General features: G+C 41.2%; 2 protein-coding genes across 5 annotated transcripts in view; one reads left to right on the forward strand and one right to left on the reverse strand.

The window, feature by feature from the left end:
* NDE1 (nudE neurodevelopment protein 1) lies at positions 1 to 15,703 on the forward strand. Of its 2 annotated transcripts, none has more exons than XM_026858749.1 (9): positions 1 to 49; positions 4,733 to 4,862; positions 5,885 to 6,038; positions 9,062 to 9,210; positions 9,545 to 9,681; positions 10,743 to 10,922; positions 11,946 to 12,037; positions 13,066 to 13,202; positions 14,318 to 15,703. In XM_026858749.1, the coding sequence occupies exons 2-9, from the start codon at positions 4,777 to 4,779 to the stop codon at positions 14,409 to 14,411; spliced, it is 1,029 nt and encodes a 342-aa protein (XP_026714550.1). In that variant the 5' UTR covers positions 1 to 49; positions 4,733 to 4,776; the 3' UTR covers positions 14,412 to 15,703. The 2 variants fall into 2 exon arrangements, with proteins under 2 accessions (XP_026714550.1, XP_026714551.1); XM_026858750.1 differs by lacking the exon at positions 1 to 49 and adding an exon at positions 131 to 379.
* A 2,025-nt stretch (positions 15,704 to 17,728) lies between these two features.
* MYH11 (myosin heavy chain 11) overlaps positions 17,729 to 22,653 on the reverse strand; it is a 61,713-nt gene continuing 56,788 nt past the window's right edge. For 2 of the 3 annotated variants that reach the window (XM_026858744.1, XM_026858743.1), the window contains 2 exons: positions 22,412 to 22,584; positions 17,729 to 18,428 (listed from right to left, as the gene is read on the reverse strand). In XM_026858744.1, coding sequence (XP_026714545.1) covers positions 18,290 to 18,428; positions 22,412 to 22,584 — 312 coding nt within the window. In that variant the 3' untranslated portion in view covers positions 17,729 to 18,289. Of the gene's footprint in view, positions 18,429 to 21,280; positions 21,313 to 22,411; positions 22,585 to 22,653 lie in introns of all 3 variants that reach the window. The other variant, XM_026858745.1, reaches the window with a different exon arrangement.

Consider the following 22,653-nt stretch of genomic DNA (forward strand, 5'->3'; position numbering starts at 1 on the left):
CGGCAGCGCTCCCGGGCTCCCCCCTCGGCCGGGGCGCCCTTGCCGCGTGTAGAGGAGGGAAGGGCGGTTTTGGTGCGGCGCATCCCCTCCCGGTGTCCCGGTCCCGCGGCGGTAACTGGGGCAGGGTCGGGGAGCCAAGGGAAGCCGGAGCCGCGACCCAGCCTGCCTGCGGCCCCCCGCCCCTTCCCGCGTCCGTCCTTGCGACCCTGCATCGCCTGCTGCTTCGGGAGTTGCTTTTGCGGTGGCTGGTGCGGAGGGGAGGGGAGCGTGGGAGCCGTGCCCGCTGGCGGAGCTCCATCCCGGCTTCGTGCTCCGACTGGGAATGGGAAGCCCCAGAGCGCTGTCTAGCTGGCCTCGGCTTGCAGCTGGAAGCATCAAGGTCAGGCGTTTCGGGACAGGAGACTTTGCGGGGTTTCCTTAGGAATGGCTGGAAACTCAGAAGTATTGGAGCTGGACTGGTGTCTGAGAAGATGAGGGCTTTGCTGAATTAAGCCTTTTCGTGGAGAAGACCGTGAGAAGATGATAACTCTTTTTAGTGTTGGCTGTGGGATTCCGTAGTAATCCTGGCACTCCGATGACCTCTTCCTTGTCTTTCTCTCTTGTGGGGATTTTCTTTTGTATTGCTTAAACAAAAGAAAATAGTCCTTTGTGTTACAGGAGGACCCTTGCAAGGGGACTGTTGTAAGAAAAATGTAATTTTCATAGGATGGGAAAGTTAGGTTTCTGGGGTGAAGAGGAGTTTTGTTTTGGTTTACAATTAGGAAAAGATGCCTAACAGGAGCTTCATCATCTCTGCTGTGGATAATTTAGTAGTCTTTATGGTACTATTTTACTCTTACTTTTTTATTTCTATATGAACTATTCTGACTCAGATGATCAGGCATTGCTGCGAAGATAGGCCAACATTGTTCACCAAGCTAAAATGTTTTTTTAAAAAAAAAAGTATTCTGGATGTAGAGTTGTTTTGAGGTCTTTAAATTAGGACTGAAACAGAATCCAAGTTGAGGTCTTCATGAATTTGGTGAATTCAGACTCTGATTCCCAAATTGAAGTTTCTTTTTTTTTTTTTTTTTTTTTTTCTTAAGAATTTTGCAGTTCTGCTCTCACTTGTATGAAATTGTTTCCTGCAACATTTATGCTGAGGTATTTTTCTCCTTGCAGAAGTCCATTCCTCACCCATGAACATTTCCACTTCCTGTATGATGTAGAGATTTTGTAATGTCTGTGACCAGCGCTTGTGCTGCTTGTACGCAGGAAGTCTGGCCAGATGTCTCTTCTGGCTTCATGTGCCCGAAAACAAGTAAGGTGCAGCCAGTGTGTGCCTGCTACAGACTATGACTTTCTCTCTGTTTTTTCCATGTTTGCCAAAACATTGGTAAAACCTCATTTACCCCTCTTCCCTTCCCCTTTTTTTGTAGTGATCCTAGACAGTGAATTCTTAATTGGTTTAATTAATTACTCTCCAGGCATTTTGCATGCTGTCTCCAAGCTGTTAAAAATCAAAGGAAGAAGGCAGCAGGGAGAGAAACAAAAAGTCAAAGCCCTACCTTTTATGCAGGCAGTTTAGAAAGATTTGTGAGTGGGTTTTGGTTTTTTTAACACAAACTTCAGAAAATAAAAAGAAGCTTTAATACTTTGTCTAAAACTTGGAGTTTTTCTCTTCAGTTTAAATTTGTATCTTTCATCTTTGGTTAGTTTGAAAAAACCCTGTGAGCTAAGATGTAGTGCAGCTGTACAGGGAACTTAATACGTCACCCTTGTGTGTTGTGGACAAAAACCATGTGCCTGTGGCATGGGACAGTAGAGAAACAATCTCTGCCATATTGTGTCATCTCTGTGGAATAAGTATAGGTCCACAGTCCTTCCATGTATTTGCAGTTTAACAATTAATTTTAAATTATAAGTACTGTTTAATAATGGTAACCATGAAACAAAGCATACTCGTAATAGCATCCTTAGTGGGTCCATAATCTGTTTACAAAGACAGAAACCAAAAGGGGCAGCATCTTTATGCTTCTGTGGAAGTTATCAAGGTTCTGTGGAACTCTTATATTATAAATCTCATGGCTCAGCTAGGGAGAGTTCTTTTGTATGTGACCATATAATCTTAAAAAATGCAAATCAGTGCATTGTTAGTCCTTCCAAAGTGAGATGTGAAAACACAAGTGAGAGCCAGATATGAGCATATTCAAGGTTTTGAGACCAATGGGAGCTGTGCCTTTTGGTTCTAAAGGGTGGTTTGAAAGCTTTTGGGATCAAGATGTATTGCATTCCATCTTTATTTTGTCTGACTTCTTTTTGTTGACTGTCTGAACACCAATATGGAATGTATTATAATGCTTGTGTCAGAAGAATTCCTCTTTGGAGACTTCTGAAATATATTTTAATTTGTGTAGCAAAACCAGGCATACCCTGGGTGGAATCTCTGTTCTTGAAGAAATACGGAAACTTCCTGTTGTCTGAATGGTGAGAAATAACCATCTAAAGGAAAGTCTGGCTTGCTGTTCTCTGGAGTGGTTTGACCACAGCAATGGATGCTGGTCTTCCTTGGTTTCTCATTGCACCTGCATCACTTCTTTGTGTCTGACCCTCTCTCCCTGTCCCTCATCTGTGGAAGAAAAAATTTTTTTCTTCACAAGTGTGCTGCAGGGATTGGTATGTGTCTGCACAGTGCCTTGAGCATAAGGACATCAAAGGCTATTTCAGTTCACTTAAAAATAACAGAGTAGATGTGTTGTAATCCTAGGTCAAGAATGCTAATTATGCTTGGTCATGATTTTCTTTTTAATGGGCAGGGGTAGTATTTGGAAAATCATTCCCCCTTACTCACACTCCTTTTCCTCTTTTTCCTCAGTGCATACTTTTGTAAATACATACAAAGAGCAGCAGCCTTGAGACTTCTTGCTAGAAGTGTGTCAGTACATCACACAGTGGCTTTATTTGTTAGAAGGAAGACGGGTAGCTTTGTCTAACATTTTGTCTCAAGACCCTGAATTATAAAAACTAAAGCTTAGTAACTTTTCCCCTCACCTGCCAGGTCCCCTTCTAAATAGTGTAATTTCTGTGAGTGTGTAGCAGAGGTGTGTGGGCACAGCCCAGTTAGCTGTGACAGCTGTTTACTCTTTGTTCAGTATCCTCCTGAAAATCACCTAGGCTGTGAAAAAGACTAATGCTTTGCAAAGAATTGGGCTTTAGTTTGCCAGACTACTTTGTGTACTTGATACTGTTGTATGTAGTAGAGGTAAGAACTACTTGTGTTTGTCTCAGTAGAGTTACTAGATAGATGGCTGTTAATCCTGTTTAAACCAGGTGACTTTCTGGAGAGCAAAGTCTCGACACAGGTTATGAATAATTTTTCCACTGTGTTCAATAGATGTGCAGTGGATGCACATTTTCTTTAGCTATGACATGCTGCTCAGAAGGTCTACTCCAGCATTTCCTGAGTATCACAATTAAGAATAGTAGATGGCAGGACTGATACCTAAATGATTTTTGAAGGCTTTGTCTATTTTCCTCTTTATTCTATCAAGACTACCTCTAGGAAATGAGTAGATTTGGAGTTGAAACTTGGTAGAACTGTGTTTCTTCAGTCATTAGATTTCAGTGATAGAGTGTTCTGACAACTGCCATTGTAGTGAATTGTTCAACTGTACTTTTTTCTACTGTTCGTGATCTATTTGGCTTTCTGTTAAATTGATAATGTCTATGGAATCCTTGCCTCACCCAGGGTTGGGCATGGACAGATTATCCAGAGCATTAGGTTTGATGTTTCTCTGTTGTCACGGCTAACTCATATAAAACGATATTAACTAGTGACCTGTTTATTAGAGTGCATCGTGCACATCAGAGGGCACTTAGTTAACTGTGGTGTCTATATACTTAAGTCTTCAAGTGGGAGTGATGAACTTAAGTTCTTGATTCCCCTGTGGCTCTTCCACTTGTCATTCCCATTTGGGACTATGTCTCTAGACTGGATTTATGCTGGCACAGGGACAGCTGGATGGTCTGGATTGCTCACTGGGTTGCTACAGTCTATCTGCATACCTAGTCCAACCAGGTGGTATCCCACTAAAACCTCTGTGGAGCTTTTATCCTTACTTCCCTGGGAGTTTCTAGAGCTCCCTTCTCCCATGGCTCCCTGGGGTATCCAGATATATTGTGGCTTTCAGTTGTACACAGATTGTTATATTTAAGGTTTAAAGTCAGTAGCTTTGTTGATGTTGACCTAGGGAGAAATTTTTCATGTGCCAGCAGTTACATCCATAAAAAGCTTAAGTGTTCCTGGTAATGTTAACACAGAAGTTAGTATCTTGAGTACCTTATCTGTGTCTCTGAAGTTTCTCTTTAGTTTCATGGTAAGTGTCTTCAGGGTTGTTGAAATAGACCTTGCACTGTCGTTGGAGCTGAAGTTGTGCCTGAGATGTATTCTCTTTTACTTGTGTTCTGTGTGCATTGGCACAGCTGCAGCTGAAGTTTGAGGTGTAGTCAGAGGGTGGGGAAGAGTTACTGCTGGGGATGTGGTGTAAGCATCCAGCAGACTTGGGAGAACTGGGGAAAGGGACCTGACTCTTTCAGTAGGGTTTCTTTCATGCTTACGGTATATCTGACAGCCCTGTCAAGGCTGGTCTGTGGTTTGGTCTCCAGGTGTGCAGTGAGGAGGAGGGGGACACTGCTCTGCAGCAAAAAGTAGCTCACTGCATTAGTTCTTATGCTTGATCCTTTCATTTTCCAGGGGGTGGAAAATGACACAGGAGTGCTAAACTTTGAGGACTCATCATGGAGGACTCAGAAGGACATCACTTCAGCTCAGTGGAAGAGGAAACCAGATACTGGAGAGAGTTGGCTATGAAATACAAGCAGTGGTAAGGCAGTGGCTTCATTCCTCTTAAGCTGTTTGATAGGGTGCATAGTGCTGCATGCGCAGACATAGGTAGCACCACACGGGAGTAGATTCAAGGTGGTTCAGCTGTCTTGAGTGGTAGCAGTAGCAATGCTTCTGTATAAACTGCAGCAGCCAAGAATCCTTTATGCTTATTTGAGCAGTGAATCTCTGCTACCACTGCTGGTGTTGGCCCCTGCTTTGGTTTGAGGAAGACTGTGTGTACTAAAATTGTGCCTCTGACTGCAGTCTGTGGGCACCCCAGGTAAACTCACTGCAGAACCTTGTTGAGGGTGGATGATCTAGGCTGTTGCAGAAGGAGATGTTGCTGTTCACTCTTTGTATCTCTGGGTGGATCAAGAATAGTTTGACAGCACATAGGTGGAGGAGGATCCCTGACTGGGAATGGATGTACTCTGCTCTTCCCTATAGCTCACTACGTTGCTGTAATGAGTGAAAAAAAAAAAAATCCATATTTTTTTAAATGTTGGCGTTGGTGTGTCCTTTCTTAGACTAGGTGTTCAGACTTTCAGTGCTGCTTGTTTAGTTTGCTGGAGGATTATTTCAATAAATTGTTTAAAAATATAAGAATATCTTTCCTTCCATCTTTTTCTCTTTTTTTCACCTTTACTAATTGGAAATAGCTTTGTTCATATTTCCAAATAAATAATTAAATAACAGATTAAATATGCAGATGGCAGTGGACAATGTACAGGCTAAAGAGACTCCATGTGTCCTCAACTATAGTGTGATGACAAACTTTGGGATTTTTCTGTTTATTTAGGCTTTTTTTATTTGTTTACCAGTTTACCATGGGGTAGCTTTCTGTGCTTGACAGGGAAACATTTGTACATGGTCCTTTCTTACTGTTGAATATATATGTTGGAGAAGGGCATAGAGATTGCTGTGTTAAAGGGCAGTATTTTTTTTTTTACCTTGAGTATACAAGAGAGATCTTTTTCTTTGCTCATTACAATGAATTCTCTTGCTGGAATTGCTCTTTAGTGCTGAGAATACACAGGAGGAATTGCGTGAATTCCAAGAAGGGAGTCGAGAGTATGAAGCTGAACTGGAGACTCAGCTGCAGCAAACAGAGTCCAGAAACAGAGACCTTCTGTCGGAAAACAATCGTCTGCGAATGGAACTGGAGTCAGTTAAGGTAAGAGTGGATGATGCATACAGTAGCTGTACATCCTGAGTGCAAAGGTGAGACAGGCATGTGCAGATTCAGCTTGCTTTCTGGACAGGGACCTTCAGCACTCCAAAGAAATTGAACAGAACACTTAAAAAAAAGTATTGAAAAGTTAGGAAATACCAATCTGTTGTCTGCTCTGAGGGTGCTGGATGCCTTGGTAATGCTCCTGAACCTCTCCTTGCAGGTTGTGGCTATGTGTCAGGGTAGATTTGCAGTAGAGTGGAGAGTGAACATGAATGTAACAAGCTGCTGTTATTTTCCTTCTTCCATCTACTTAGTGCTTTTGTTCACAGCTTTCTTGCTGTCTGCATTGTGCAGACACAGATAATATTGCAGAATAATCAAAATATAAACATTCTAGCTGTGTTCTTGCATTACATAAGAAAGCTCAGTGGGTTTAAACATTTCTTTCTACATAGCTATGTGTTTATTATCTAGCATTTTAGTTAAGCTGGGAAGCAGCAGCCAGTGGATAACATATAGAAGTAAGAGCCATAAACCAGTTTCTGTCCTGCTTTTGTTACTGAATCTGTCTGTACTTGGGGGGAAAATAATTTATCCTGTTATGCTAAGAACCACTTGAAAAATATTAACATCCATAATTATAAGGCATATGAACTTATTGAGATGGAACTTCTTACCAGAGTGACTTAAGAAATAATGAAGCTATATAGAGTGTGAAGAGAGTCTGACTCATTTCAGTCTCATTAAAGATGCTGCTAGTCCCCTGTGCTGGTTGACAGGTTTAGGAAATACTGGTAAGTTTTCTTAAACTTGAAAAAAAAAGTCACTGAAATTGGTGTGCCTTTTAAAGGTTTTATCTTGTTGGCCTTTTTACTTAAAGGTGAGGTATAGTCACCCAAGAAACACTGCATTGTATTTTGTAGGGCTAGGCCAATAGCTTTGGAAGCAGAGATTAATTTAATTACACTTATTCTGCTCAACTGGATACAATAATTACCTAATGGGAGTGAAAATATTTGTATAAGGATTTTCAACCCCTTTTGTCTAAAGTGGTGTCCAAATTACTGTCTTAAGGAAATACTCTTCTGTCTCAGGCAGGTGTCCTGTCCCTCTAGCACCAATTTAGTGATCCCTGCCCTGCTTTTGTATAGCAAAACCTCTAAGGCTTGTTTCATTGTAGTTGTTATTACTGATCTTTGTTCTTCTTGTGTTAGTGCCTTAGCAGTATTAAATGCTCTGCATGTCATGTGGAGTGTTGGCCTACTGTTCCATGTAGCCACATAAACCCATGGAAGCTGATGGGTCTGGGGAGAAGGCATACGTTTGACAAAAATAAAACCTGCAGTTCATCTACTTGGGGAGGGTGTTAACTATTTTATTTTTTTAGAGGAGCTAAAGTGAGGAGGGGACAATGAACCAGCCAAAGCAGTTAAGAATAAAAACAGTAGGAAACAACATAGAACTTCAAAAAGTGGAGGGTAAACATATTTTAGAAAATCTTAAATTATTCTTCATAAAGTAGATAACTTTATTCAAACATTCTGCTTGAAACAAACCTTTTAACAATTGGCTATTCATCCAGCCTGAAAACTGCAGTAACAGCCTGCAGTGAAGGAACAGAGACTCCATTGATGGCCAGATCAGCTGATAGTTTATTACAATTGGCTAAAAACAAAGACTCAAACCTTGCAGTTCTGATCTTTTATCTGAATCAATTCAAGAGCAAAGCGTTAGACTCGTGAAGCTATTGAGCAGCAGTGTTAACTGAGCCCATCAAGGGTTGGTGTCTGCATCTAGGTCAACACTAGTGAACTTTGCCAGGCCCACACAGCTTGTGGCTTTGAGCTTACCGGATTAAGTGTATGTGCTTTCTCCCCCCTCAGAAACCAGAGTTTGCACTACTTTAAAATAAAAGGGAATAATGATTTGGAGGGTTTGTTTAGAGTGACAAAAAGCTAGTTGAAAGTAGTTTGGGGGCTCTTAAATTCAGCATGTAACTATGTTTCAGAGATCTGGAATTATAGCTGTGTCACCACACTGTAGTCAAATAAGAATTTTTAAATTCAGAATGGGTATCTCTTTTCCTCCTCCTTGTCTATGCATTTCATGTGCCAAAATAGCTATCTTCAATTTATCAGTTGTGCTAGACTACATGCCATGGTTTTCAAATTCCAGCACATGAATTAGTTTTCAGTGACTTCAAGTGTGTTGTACTGAAATGCAAGCACTTCAGGAATGCTACTTATACAGTAATCATGGAGTTTCAAAAAAATCTCTGGCATGTTGAGTGATCTGATAGCAAGGTGGAGGAGTATAAAGTGTTGCAGTAGATGGTGTGCTGTGAAGCTTTCCTGTCACTGCTAACTCCGCGTATAGCTGCAATATCAGGAGGGAGTGATGGAGAAGCTAAGCCCTGTGCCTCTCAAATGTACCCTTGTGTACGTGCTGTAAAGGGAGACAGAGTTCTAGATTCATATCCAAAGCATGTTGCATAACTGCACCTGAAACATTTTGTGATCTAGAACTCTCAACCTGCTTTGGGCTGATGAAACCAGAGGGGCAGTGGAGAATCCTGCTGGTTCTACAGCAGGTGTAACAGTGTCACACTTGGATTTTTTTTTTCTTGTTATTTAGGCTCCTAAGTACTTCTTGACTTTGTTAGAGTTGAAAGTAAGTGATTTCTCTGGCATCCTGCTTTGTGTGTTGCTAAAGCTCTTGGGGCTCAGAAATGATGCCGAGTCTCACTGTCTGGGAGAGCAAGGAATGACCCTGTGCTGTGGAGGTCAGGAACTGCTCCCTGGCACCATTGTTTGATAAGGAGTGACTGGAAGAGCTCTTGTCTGCTGACAGCCCAAAAGCATATGAGCAATTGGCTTTGTTAGCATTTTACCATATGTAAGGTAATGTTTCTCAAAGAACTTCACAGCATCTGCCTCTGCCTTTAAAGGGGATCAGACAGTGCCACAGAAAGAAAACATGCATTGCTAACTCCCTGATGTGCTGCTTGATTTGCCTTTGATCAGGAAAAGATTGAAATGCAGCATTCGGAAGGATACAGGCAAATCTCTGCGCTGGAAGATGACTTGGCACAGACAAAAGCTATTAAAGATCAACTTCAGAAATACATTCGAGAACTTGAGCAAGCAAATGATGACTTGGAAAGAGCAAAAAGGTGACCCAACTTCTGTGTTTTCTGTTTCCACCTCTGTTCTGTCCCGTGAGCGGGGTGTCACTGAGCTGTTTGTGATGCTGTGCTTGGCACTGCCATTCTGAACTAATCACTTCAGTGATGATTGTGATGAAGAGGTTTGTGGCAGATGGGAAATGCGATAAATTTTTCTCTCCTGTTCCATCCACTGCACTCTTTCATATCTTACAAGCTAAATAATAATAAGACAAAGCAAACCAAACAAAAAATGCAACATTAACCCTTTTGTTGTGAGAGAGGGTGTTCCTCTGTGAGCTTGAAGGAGCTGGTGGTGACATCTTGTGTACTGTTTTTTCAGAGCCACTATAATGTCTCTGGAGGATTTTGAACAGCGTTTAAACCAGGCTATTGAAAGAAATGCTTTTCTGGAGAGTGAGCTGGATGAGAAAGAAAACCTTCTGGAGTCCGTGCAGCGTCTGAAAGATGAAGCTAGAGGTTAGACAGAAAATACTTGTATCTCTCTCTCCCTTTCTCCCCTCCTGGCTTGTAGCTGTTCAGTCATCTCTATATATCTTAGAGCCTGGCTTTTCAGATTGCATCTTCTAAATCCTTTATTTGAAATGCTGAAGCTTCAAGACTGTTCCCCCCACACCTTGAACTCCTGACCTTGTTCCAGAGCAGCTCATAGAAGCAAAAGTCTGTTCCAGCCTTCTACTAATCTGTGGTAATGCTTTAGCAGGGGTTAAGAAGAGCCAGTCCAGCTGGGGCATGTGCTAGTCTGGCTTCCTGTAACCCATGAAGGTCAGCTTTAATAACCATTAACCTCATTGTTTCCTGGCCTGTGAAAAGTGGAGTCAATGCAACACTAATGGGGCTGTAAAACAGGAGGGCTGTGGCTGACTTCTAGTTACCTTTAAATAGCGTCATGTGCTAGCTGCTTGATATTTATCAATAAGGCTGGGTGAGAAGAGCTGGAAAAACACCTTCTATTTTCAGATCTGCTCAGGTTCTGTGCCCTTGAGTGGTTTCCATAAGCTATAGCCAGCCTGTGGGACAGAAGTGCTTTATCCCTTGGCTAGATAATGGTGTGGCTTCTACCTGGCCTCAGCTCAGGTTTCTTTCATGTGGAAACCAGTGTAGAAGAAAAGAGGGTGCAATAGGTAGGAACTTAACCTATCAGGGAGCTGGAATGTAGCCAGGGTGTGCCAAGCTGCCTAACCTCAGTCTTGGTGTGCCTCTGCTTACCAGCCTGTAAGATTTGGAAAGGAGTTAATTCCCTGCCTCAAAGGGAACCTTGTAAAAGGGTATGAAAATTGAAGCCAGATAGTAACAATTGGACTAATACTACAAAAACATCTTGAGCCACAATCCTAGAAAAGCCTTCAGTGATCATCCAGATTCTGAACATATGCCTGAAATAATCTTTAAAAGGATAAGTGACTTGACTTCACTCCCACAAGGGGAGAAAAAAGCTCTTTTGAACTAAAGATTCTCCCCTGTTTTTATCTTGATGAATACATACTCCAAAGGCTTGATATGTGTTGTCTCCTTCACAGATCTACGACAAGAGCTTGCAGTGCAGCAGAAACAGGAGAAACCCAAAACACCGATGCGAACTACCCTGGAAACAGAAAGAACAGACACTGCAGTTCAAGCATCCTTATCCGTGCCTTCCACTCCCTTGGTGCACCGGGCACCCAACATGAACATATCCACCCCTGCAACGTTTAGGAGAGGTGACTGACAGGGAACCAGCGCAGAAATACTATTTGCTCTTGTTTTTACTGTAACTTCTGGCTAAGGGAGGAAATTAAAGAAGGGAGCAGAGTTGAGTGTTTTGGTTAAATACACCTAAATCTAGTCACCATGGTCTCACTATTCACAGACTATGATTATTTTTGTTGTTGTTGTTTACTTACAGGCTTTTCATTTCTATTTGAATTGAACTGTCCAGCAATAATAATAGTGAGGGACAAGATAAGCTGTTGGGACTTTACTATTTGTTCACAACTGTTGCAGAGATGTTCGGCTAACTTAGGGGAAGGATTTTAAAATCTTCAGTATGATCTTTAATGTCACACTTGTTGCTTGACTTGGCTTCTCTTTGAGAGTAGCTGCTCTTTGAGTGAAGCTTTCTTTTTACTCTGGAACAGCAGGACGCTGACAGCTCATCCTGGGGTTTTGTACTAAATGACTACATCTCTGCTTCCATTTCTTTCTGGTTTTTTAAGTAAGAAGGAACTTGTGTAACTGTGCTCATGTGTATGTGTAAATGAGGGAGTCATACTGTCACATTCTAATGATTTGATATTACATCTCTGAGCTCTAACTAAGTTTGATTGTGGGCATCAGTATGCTTAACTTAAAATCATGTGGTTTGTGTGGAGGAATGAATGCTTCTGTAAAAGTGAGAGGATTTGGTGATTTGCAGTAAAATGAGAGATGATGGTCCTCTCTGAGGAGACATCCCTCTGGTCCCACTGCAGCAACAGAGATGCAAAGTAGGCTGGTAGAACAAATCTGTAGAAACCCAAGCCATAGCACATCTAGAGACTTTAGCTTAGGACTGTGTAACTTGAGCTGTCTTAGGGAGACAGTGCTTCATATTCCTAAAGGATATGAAAGATCTGGAGATGAGATACAAAAAGATGAAGATACTGATGTTTCCTCTCCTCTGCATGTTGGGCTATCTTTTGACTTCCAGTGTCAAAGCTTTTTTTTTTAATGAGTAATGTATCCTTCTTTAACTTGCCCTGCAGGTCTTGAGGACAGTTATGGTGCAACTCCTCTCACACCTGCTGCAAGAATATCTGCACTTAACATCGTGGGAGACTTACTGCGAAAAGTGGGGGTGAGTGATTACCTGCTAGCTAGTGCTCTTGGAAAGGTAGAGCTGTCTGAATCTGCAGCCCGTATTATTTGTGCTGCTGCTCAGGGGAGTCTGGAAGGAGTATCTTGCCTGCAGGTTAGCTAAGCATGGCCTTGAAATGTGATTCAGACTTTCTATGTTTCTGACTAAGCCCCAACTACAGATGCTCTACTCTTCTAAGATCTTATCCACATTGGATAAGATCTTCCTCTACAAATTTCTGAAAATGCATACGCAGAAAGAATAAATCAGCATGAGTAAAATGAGGGATCTGCTCCTATGAAACGCAGAGAAGAAAGTAGGCTGATGCCTGCTCTCCAGGGGCCTTCTGGTGAACCTTAAGGATCCAGTAGTCTTTTGAGCAAGGCCGAATGCCATGTTAAGCTGTAGTTTGACGCTTAAGGTAGTGCTGTTCTGGAAAAGTTATCCCATGACTTCCTTCTGTTTTCTCCCTTACCCCTGTGCTGTGTTGATACAGCATTTATATGACTTTTTGATGGGCTGAGCTGCAGAGCTGATACAGCTGAAGAGTAATCCAGCAGCAAAGGTGGGGTAATCTAGGATGAGAGCCTGTGGTGGAGAATAGGATGTCACTGGTTCAGTCCCCTCGGGTATACCACCTAGTACATACAACGTAATATGTGTCTAGGGAAGCAGAGAGCTCAAATGAACGCTTAGTGATCTAAGACGTGATGCCTGTAAGAAAGATGTCAAAATCTCCCTGAGGAAGCTGAAGACTTTGTGGTCCTGCTGGTGAACAGCATCAACTCCTTAACTTCCCCTACAGAAACAGCCATCCAGCTTTAGAGGGATCAGTGGATTCATCTCTTCAGAAATTCAGAACTTGTGCTGCACTGGGGCGTCACAGGTTCTTCTACTAGATAACTCATTCTGGAAAAAAAAAACAAAACAACCTACTCTCTTAATGCTGTCTTGGTGTGCCACAATGCCATCTTGTGAAAGAGAAGGGTGATATAATCTGACACTTGCCTCATCTGTGTTTACATTAGGCTTTGGAGTCCAAACTTGCATCTTGCCGAAACTTTGTGTATGACCAGTCTCCAAACAGAACCACAGTGTCCATGTACATGAACAGAGATGTCCTTGAAACACGCCTGAGTCCTCATCAGCCTCTATGTGACACAGGGTGAGCACTGTTCTCTGCTGTTGTGTCTTTGTGAGAACTGTTGGTGTTAGAACTTAGTGACTAGTACTGTTGTATTTAGTAGTATATCTTTGTTTTGGTAGAGACAGATTTTGAAAGATATGGAATTAGTTATTCAGGATTATGATTTGAATGTTTCAGATCAGTTTAAAACTTGGAATCACTAGCTGCTGAAATTCAAAGATTAGCTGGAATCAAGTTCTGAGAAACCACAAATTTGAAGCAAATGTAACGTGTTTTATTATAAACCCAGTGTTTAAATGGAATGAAGTACAACAGGGGAGCTCTTACTTACTGGCTCAATTTGGTTTATGCTTATGCTCTTGTACAAGTGATGTCTCAGGAACATTATGGTGTGTTGGGACTTCCCTTAGCACAGTTAAGATTCTCATTTATGGGAGAACTGGTGAAAAAGCAAATAATGGGTTCACTCAGAATGCTTTACTGTTGCTAAGATCTCTTTCCAAGAACAGCTGACAGGAAGTTACTTGACTCAATCTATAAATTTGTCTGAACATTTGAACTGTTTACAAAAAAAAAGAAAAATCAGCAAGTTTATCACAAATTGCAGTTCAGTGTCTGTTTAAACCCTGCCAATCCTGTACTGCACATTCTTTAGATTCTCTGTAAATTAAGTGCCTACAGTACAGTTTATTCCAGACTTAATTATTCAGCTAGACCCTTGCGCTGAAGATACTGGTTTGTCCTGTTGCTCAGTGCCCAGAGTTGTTGTGTGGAGAGAGTGCTCCACATTGTGCTTGCTATCCCAGCCTGAGGAGAAACCTCATGAAAGCTCCTACAAGAAAGCTTCAAGGGCCATACATTTAAATATTCAAGCAGCTGATAATATATCTACTGCTGTAATGCTAGAACCGAATTTCCAACACCTGTAAAAGATAGCTTCTGACTACTCAGAGGGAAACAGAGCCCTGTGTTACAGTGGAAACTCAGCCCAGTTAAGCAGTGGGCTCACTTGGTGCTCAGAGTGGTATTCTCTTACCTGTTCATTTCTCAAACTGAGTGGTGTACCCTGGAAGTTACTCCGAAGGTGGTAACACCGAGCAAGAAATGCATTAACTTCTATTTTGTATTTGCAGGTTAGTGAAACGCCTGGAGTTTGGAACACGGCCTTCAAATATTCCAGGACCAATGAGCCATCCCTCGCAAAGTGTTGTCAAGATGCTGCTATGAAAAGCCTGGCTGGCTTTGGGAAAAGAACAAAAAAAATTTAAACTTTAGTTTTAAAGAGAACATCAATGAGCAAACAAGCAGCAGTCTCAGGATAAGCGAGAACTGAGCAAGAAGCTGCAATTGGCAACAGCCTCCTGTGGCCTTGTTTAGTCTGGCCTCTTGGTGGAGTTCTGTGGGTAGTATGATAAAGCAATGCTGCCTAGCAGTGCGAGGCTTAGAGTTGCTTCCTACATCAGTTGCTGTATGTAGCTCCTCGAAAGTTGCTTCTTTCAATGCTGCCAGTCAAATCCATTGTCCCTCTATCTACAACAGAGACCGTATTCCCTATGCTTTTGGTGTTAATACAGCACCATGGTGTTCTGGCTGAAATTCTGGTTGTCCTGGCCTTCTATCATTGGTGTTGTATTCTGCAGTCACCCCAATTAGAGGAGTGTTTTTATGTGGAGAAAGGTGTATTTCTGTGGGGAAGCTGCCCAGCTCTCTGTGGGATGTTTGCCGGGTCAGAATCTTGCTATGCAGAAACCTGCCTCTGTAGTGGTAAGATGCTTTTGTAAGCTATGATTTACCATTAAGAATATGTCATGGTTAAAGGTGAGGAATGCCTAAGGCTTAAGAGTACTTGGGAGATCCCGGAGCTAACAGCAAGATAAGAGACTTTGGACTGGCTTAGCATATAGACATTTCTTTTTGCCATATTGTGGCTCATAAGGCCTGGCTGTTGTAGGAAGCAAGAGACCTGATTAAGTTCCTAGTTCTAACATCTTAATAGGTGGGTTTTACTGCTTTACAGACCTCCCTTTATAAATGTGCCTTGGGTGTTAGTGATTTTTTTCTTGGAGTTTTTTATGAGAATATATGCTTTTAGCTGTTACTCATTTAGTCATGTTTTTTAACCCTTTGTGCTAGACAAGTGTATATGAGTAGAGGACTATTTTTAAATCTGTTTTTTCCCCTATAGATTATTACAGCATTTTAGTTTGTTTTTTTTTTTTTAATGGAGTAGGTTCACTCACAGTATTAATGTACCTTACAGAAGCCTGTATTTGCAAAAATGATCATGACTAAACAATTCATGTTTTTTGCAAGGGGTGGGGTAGGGAGAGCTTACATGACAAAAGAATGCATAAATAGGTTTGGGTGTTTTGGGGTTTGTGGAGGTTTTTTTAAGAAAATCCTGTGAAAACAGCCACTGTTGCATCTATTTCTCTGGAATAGGGAATAACCACAGATCATTCCCATATCTACAAAGTTGGCTTAACTGGGGAACAGAATAAAGCTTATTTTGAATGCTAGATGTTGATTCATTTTGATTTTTTTTTGCAAGTTGTCACTGTGGTTTATGCACAGATGTTTGCTACCAGTTTCTGGTCTGTTTCTGATCAATGATTTTTGATGAAAATATTTTGCTGAATCATATTTAAAGATTTTCCTACACCTCTTTTCACGGTTTCCTACCCTAAAGTATGTAAATACTGACGTAGCTAAAGATGCCTCTGGGATTTACAGTGCTTAGTATTGGCATTGGGGGCTCTTAAAATACCAAACTCTGGCTGTGTTAACATGATTTTTGTCCTTTCACACAGGGAGTTGACACTTTTCTTACCCATGAGGAGCAGAAGACTGTGGGCTATTTTGTTAGTTGTGCTGACACATGGACTGCGGTTCAGTGGACTCTGTAGCCTGGAGGGATCAGTGAAGACAAGCTGCATTTCCCTTACCTTGCCAGAATTTGCCTGCTTGGTGAGCAAGTTGGCTTACAGTCAGATTGAGATATAGCCTTGAGATAAGGTAGAAAGTTGGAAAATCATGGCCATGATAATACTATGTATTTTATGAATATACTATTAATGTGACTACAGATGTAATCAGGGAGGCTAGGGGTGGATATGTTACTGAGAACTGTCAAAATTCAGTCTAGAAAGGTCACATCTGTAATGGTACAGAGAGGAACTTTTTTTTTTTTTAGGAGAGAAACTTCGGTTCAGCCACTGTTGCAGAAGAATGCGTTCTGTGGTGTTACTAAAGAAAATGTTACTTCTTATTTTGTCCCAAGCTTTACAGAACAGGGACTGGAACCTATGGGCAGTGCACTAACTATGAGACCAACCTCTACCATTATGCATGTGAATTTTCTAGGTTGAATTCCTATTAGAAGTCTCCATGGTCAGTGTGCTGGTTCTGCTCCAAGCACTGGTGCCTAAGACCGTTCTGTATGAAGTCTGACTTCCTTGGTCTCCTTGTTCCCACACATGCAGGCTCACAAGCTGTGTGTTTAACAGCCAGCTCTTGAGCATATTTATAAAGCTGGGCTGCATGGCTGATCAATGAAAAGGTCTTATCTGATAGTCCTAACCCCTTCCTCTGCAGCTTGTCATCTCAATCACTCTAAATGGATTCTTATTTAAACTCTTCCTCTCTGCTCATGAAAGAGTAAAGAATTATTTGGGTTCTGATTCTGCTGGCTAAAGGGTGCCTAGTCTGAATCTCCAGTTCATGAACTCTGTGCTTTCTGGAACAATGCTTAGATTTAGGAGATGATTGCATTAGCTGTCAAGGTAGATGTTTTTGCATTACTTGCTCTCCCCGTAGTTTAAGGTTCACTTGCTGTACAGTCTAAGACATAGAGTAAGAACTTTACTTTATTTAGACTAACTCTGCACCTAGCGTTGCTGTGCATGGCTCTCTACTGCCCCAGTGTGACCACAAAGCTACCCGCTCTCTGAAAGTCCTAGAGCTGCATGGATTTGTGGTAGGTCCTGGTAGTTCTCAGGAGTGGGCTGCCGCCCTATAGTGCCCCAAAATTACAAATTAACTGCGTGCTGATCCTTTAATGCAGAATAGCTTGGCTTGCATCACTGCATTCAGTGTAGGCTGCTGTTTCTGATTTAGAGGCTTCAGTTGGAAATATACCTACACATACAGATTTCAGGGGTGGGTTCAGCTGCTGACAGACAGACCCTTAGGGCCCTGCCTGCCTTCCAGCTGCTACACTAGAATGCTGCAAGTCTCCTGCAGTTCCTGTGTCATGTTTCTCAGTCCTTGGGTACATCCTAGGGCACCACAGTTAGCGCTGTGTGTCCATGAGGTAATCAAACCTGTGTCAAGTACTTCATGTCATTTTATATTCACCTCAGTGAACATTTTTTATTCCTTGAAAAGCAGTTGCGTAGGAGAAAATCATGGGTTTTTTTCCCAATGGTTAGAGATGACCTCTTTTAAAAAATATTTGAGTTGTAAAGAAGCTGTACTGCATCCCCCGTTCTGTTCAAGCATGCTGTATTGCACCCAAGTTACATCCGTACACAAGAATACTGGAGTAGTTTTTATAGCCTTTTATTAGTGTGTAAGCACATCCATGGTGCATATAAAACTGTAACAGTTGACTTAATTTGAACAAATGATATTTTATTTTTCAGTAAGTGATTAAAAAGGCACTTCCACCTTGTGAATGGTGCATCAGGGGTGTAGTAACCAGAAAAAAACCTATATTAATCAAATACTCAAGACAAAATGAAAGTTTAAGAAAAAAACTGACCAATGCCTTTTTGTTTTCCTTTCAACAGTCTCACAAATCCTGTGTAAACTATAGTTCACTGGGATTGGAATCATCTGAGGTACTAGAACTCACTTTCTCGAAGATTCTCAAAGTGAATTACTCTGAGCATTAAAAAAAACCCCAACCTTTTCAAATACACTTCATGGTAAAATAAGTTTTGGAGTACTTTTAACATCAGTCTATACATTGGAAACAAGGCAGTTGTGCTTTTATCATTGTCAGAGGAGTGGGTGTATGTGATCTTGACACTAAGAGTAGACTTATACAGTGCTAAATATCATCCTCCCTCCCCCTGCTGCAGTGCAATTTTTTTAAAGCGTGTTTATTCACTGGCTTTTGTTCCATTGAAATCTCCATCTCTTGCATCCATTTCTTCATCACCTCCTTCTGTTGCATTCTCAATTATTCTTCTGCCTCCAGATCTACGGGGTGGGGCAAAAGATGCTGGCTCATTTCCCCTCCTGCAGTAAGAGGAAAAAAAAACCAACCAAAAAATCAGGTATTAGGTCATCTGCTGTCCTCACAAATAAGTATAGAATTTTGGAACAGGACGTGTGGGGATGACGTTTTTAAATGCAGAACAGCCAAGAGTTGTGGGCCTCTAATACAACTTTCTGTTCTGTGGCATATAAGAATAATTTCTGGACAGGTTGAGACTCCCAGTTGCTTGAAACAGTGATGGGATTCCTGTACTTTTATTTAAAGTTCTCATCTGTCCCAAGCCTCTCCCCCCCTCTTCATTTCACTGTTTTTCCCTATGGGGACTGTAGCTGACTGTGCTTGGAAGGAATGGGAAAGGGCCCTGCTTGCACCCACAGCACCAGGGGATTGTCCTTCCTGACCCTTCAGAAGAGCAAGGAGAGAGCAAGCTTGTGCTGAAATTCTGACCCGCAGTCTGAATCAACCCACCAGTTACTGAAGGCCCATGAGACCTGGGACTGGAGTGGTTCTGCAGGTGTCCACAGGCATTTTGGAGCCCACAGTCCCTCTGCAAAGGCTGCACTGGTCAGAGCACCACATTATGACATCTTAGGTTGTGAGTGGCTCAAATCTCTCCCAACAGAGAGGAAACCATTGCTGCTTTGGAACTCAGGTGCTGACAACAGTGCAAGTGTCTTGCAAAAGAGTTTATAAAAAATGCTTTTCCCCATCTTACCCCCTTTTTCTCTCCCATGTCCCTCCCATCACCATATATTTTATAGCCACAGCCCAAGGCAGGGACTCTTTAGTCCTTCAAGGTTAATTTTTTGGGGAGGTGTGAGCAAGTGAGACAGAAGACGGGTTCATCTCTTCTTGTCCTCCATTGCTACTGTGCTACAAAACACTTCAGTTTTGTAACATGGTTTCTCACTTGCCCCTTATTAAGCAAACCTTTGTAAAGGCTTGAGACCACAGACATAAACAATAAAATAAACTCATGATCACTGAATATTGTGCCAAAATTACTTAATTTGGTGTTAAGTACATCTGATTCTGCACTTTTGGGTACAGCAATCATGCATAAATATTTAAAGGCTTGTCTTGTCCTTGCAAAAGACTAAGCCAGTGGTGTTCCTTCTTGAAACAGCTATTTAAGTCCCGAGTTCAATCTTCCATAAAAGGGAAGTGGGTAGGAACATTGGCTGGACTAACTTATTTCAGAGGCCCAAATCTGTGTTTCCAAGGTGGTCTGTTTTCCACATTTCTGCCCTTAAACTTCCGTGTGAGCAAGCATTTAGCTGGATAATAAAGCTTCATTTAAGATCTGCTGTTAGTTAACTGTAGTTGTTCTGGTGCTAATGGCATGTATTGAACAGGAGGATGTGTCATTTTTACCCTGGCATGTGCTTGACAGTCTAACAGCAGTGTCTACTATTTTGATAGATACTTGTTATTACTGTTTAACAACAAAGTACTAGTTAGGTCAGTAAATTCATTAATTCTTGTCACTAAAGGAAGAGCTCTTTATCCCCTTGGACTCCTGCTGTCTGGACTCATTTCCTCAGAAGTCATTTGTAAGATAGTTGGGGTTTTTTATGCTGCAGTAATTCACTGAAGTGTTATAAGAGAACATGGGAATGATGGGGAATAACAGGAAGAGTATAACCAAATTGTGCAGTACACTTTTGGCTACAAAGTGAACTCCTGATCACACACTAACTACTTATTAACATAAACTGTTACAGTATGCATAAACTTAATGCTACTTTAAAGTGGTATTGGCCCTGTAGATAAACACTTTTTGCTATATTTACTCCTCTTAAACAGGTTTATGGGTTTGATAATATTCATGTGGTCATTTGCATTAGTACCTTTAGAATAATGCATACAGTTGAGACAAGCCTTAAACATTAGTGATTTCTTTGCAGCTCTGTATTTAATCTACCTTTGAACAAGTGCTACTGGAGTAGTGCTTGAATAACAGTCTGACTGGAAATATTAGGCTGACTAAAAGGCACATGCAAGGACAAGACATCATCTTTAAATATTTGTGTATTCACAGTGAAATCCAGCATATGTAAAATAGAAGATATACAAATATTACAAGGCAGTAGCTCTTTAATTTTTGCAACAGCGGGTATTATTCCTATCTCTAGAAAATGTGATAAAGTATAATACTGTGCTGTGCTAGGTTACAGGGTGAACGTTAATCTCTGTTTCTGTGCTTTGTTTTAATAACAGTAGTCAAACAACGTGATGTCTGCAAAATAGCTCTAAAAACCAACATAATACCTATTTGTAAGCAATACAGGTAGGGTGCTATGTAATGAAAGGCAAGACTTTCTTTTTTGTCTGTCATTGTATGGTGTAAGTATGATAAATCACATGCAAGTAAGATCTTCCCAAATCTTAGGTGAGTTAGATGAGATCTTACCTTAGAATTACAATATGTGTAAGCAATACTGTGAAATTCTAATGACATGCTGTGACATTTCATATTCATTAGTCCTTTTAATTTTACTAATTAATGGTGTATTTGATTTGAAAAATTTTAATCTCTGTGGCCATGCACAAAGATGAGGTGCAAAAAAGACAATTTTCGTGCAGAACAAGTCAGAGTACATTATTAGGTACTCTGTTGGTAGAGCTTGTGAGAATGCAACATTGGTAAGTCTATATCAGTACATAATCTACTTGTAAGAAAGATGTATCACTGATGAACAGCTGATGGTAGCTAGATTATTGTAATATTTGTCTTGTTTTGAGAAAACAGATTAATGCCAAGATATCCAAGCCTTCACAGTTTGCAGAAACCTCACATAATTTTTACTTGGGCCAAAGAAAATGGAAATCTGTGCAACACAAGCTAGCTGCAAAGTTGAAGGCATGGTACCTGCTTAGTCATGCGAAGGTTCCTGTGTCCCTCTGAAACAGAGATAGAGAGTCCCAGGCAGTTATACTAAGCACATGGTCATGATCAGAGGTAGGTAGATTAATTTTAAATAATTAAACAAAGTACATTACAGCCAATTACATTACATTTAGATAAAACAAAAATGAGCCTTGTGCTATTCTATGTAGAAAGGGCTGGACACAGCCAGTCCTTTGTAAAGTAGCCAGGAGCACACACCACCCAAGATGGTGCTAATGAAAAAGGCTACCACATCCCTAATCCTTCACTTTGAAGTAAACCCACATCTGAAGGTTGATGCATGTTCCTGGTAAACACACTGGCAACTACTTCAACTAGGGAAGTGCTCTACTTTCATCTGAAATACTGCTGGGTTTAGGTAGAAAGCAAAGTTTTATGGTGTGATGATGCAGATAGAGCAATTTCCTTGTAATTCAAGTCAGCCTCTTTATTTGTGAGCCGGTGTTTTCAAACCCAGTGAGTGCAGGAGAACTCAGGATCAACTGACTGATCAGAGTTTTTTCTTTTTTCCCCCGTCAGTTTTAACAAGAAAATGCAAAAGGACACTTTCATCTTTTCCTTGGTCTGATGATACTGAATCCTTTTGGAGTCCAAAAAGACTTTTGCAGAAGAGTCATATGATGTGCCTTGCCTTTTGTTACCTGTGACGTTGTCTAAAACTGTTTATGATCACGTGTGAGTTGTGCATGTGTGAAAAGCACAAGCATTGCTACCCATTTGTGACTGCTTCTGGACAACAAGATACAGCTGTTATATAAAGGGTGTTTTCAAAAGCAACTAAGCCTAATTCTGTTCCTATTTAGGCCAACGGGAGTTTTGATTAGAAAAGGAGTAAGGCTGTGCCATGTTATTACAGCTGTTCATCTCACAGCTGACATCCTGAGATTGCTGCAGTCTGAAATACACTTCACCTTCTGACTTTGCCCTTTTGTTGTACTTGCCAAACTAATTTAAGGGGTGAGTAACTTTGCAGCATTATCAGTGTCTGTTCTTAAAAAAAAAATTTTAAAAAAAAAATTTCCCACTTCTTTAGTTCTAAATTTCAAGGCTGTCAATGAGTGGGAGTGGCTGTCCCAAGCAAGGGCACTCTACCTTAGCTTGCTCTTCAGTGCTGCAACCTCACGGCCCAGGGCGTCGTTACTCTCGGTAGCTTCATCCAGCTCTCTCTGCAGCTTCCTGCGGTTTGCGTTGATACGCTGAGACTCTTCCTCAGCCTCCTCCAGCTGCCTTTTCAGTTGCTTGAGTCGTGTGTTGCCTTTCTCGGCCTAAAGGGAAATTTTAGAGTAATGCTTCAAAACAGATCCAATAGCTTTATTTTCCTCATTTTAATTTCA

This window comes from Athene cunicularia (assembly GCF_003259725.1).
Source record: "Athene cunicularia isolate RWA chromosome 14 unlocalized genomic scaffold, athCun1 chr14_part1, whole genome shotgun sequence".
NCBI classification, from domain to species: domain Eukaryota; kingdom Metazoa; phylum Chordata; class Aves; order Strigiformes; family Strigidae; genus Athene; species Athene cunicularia.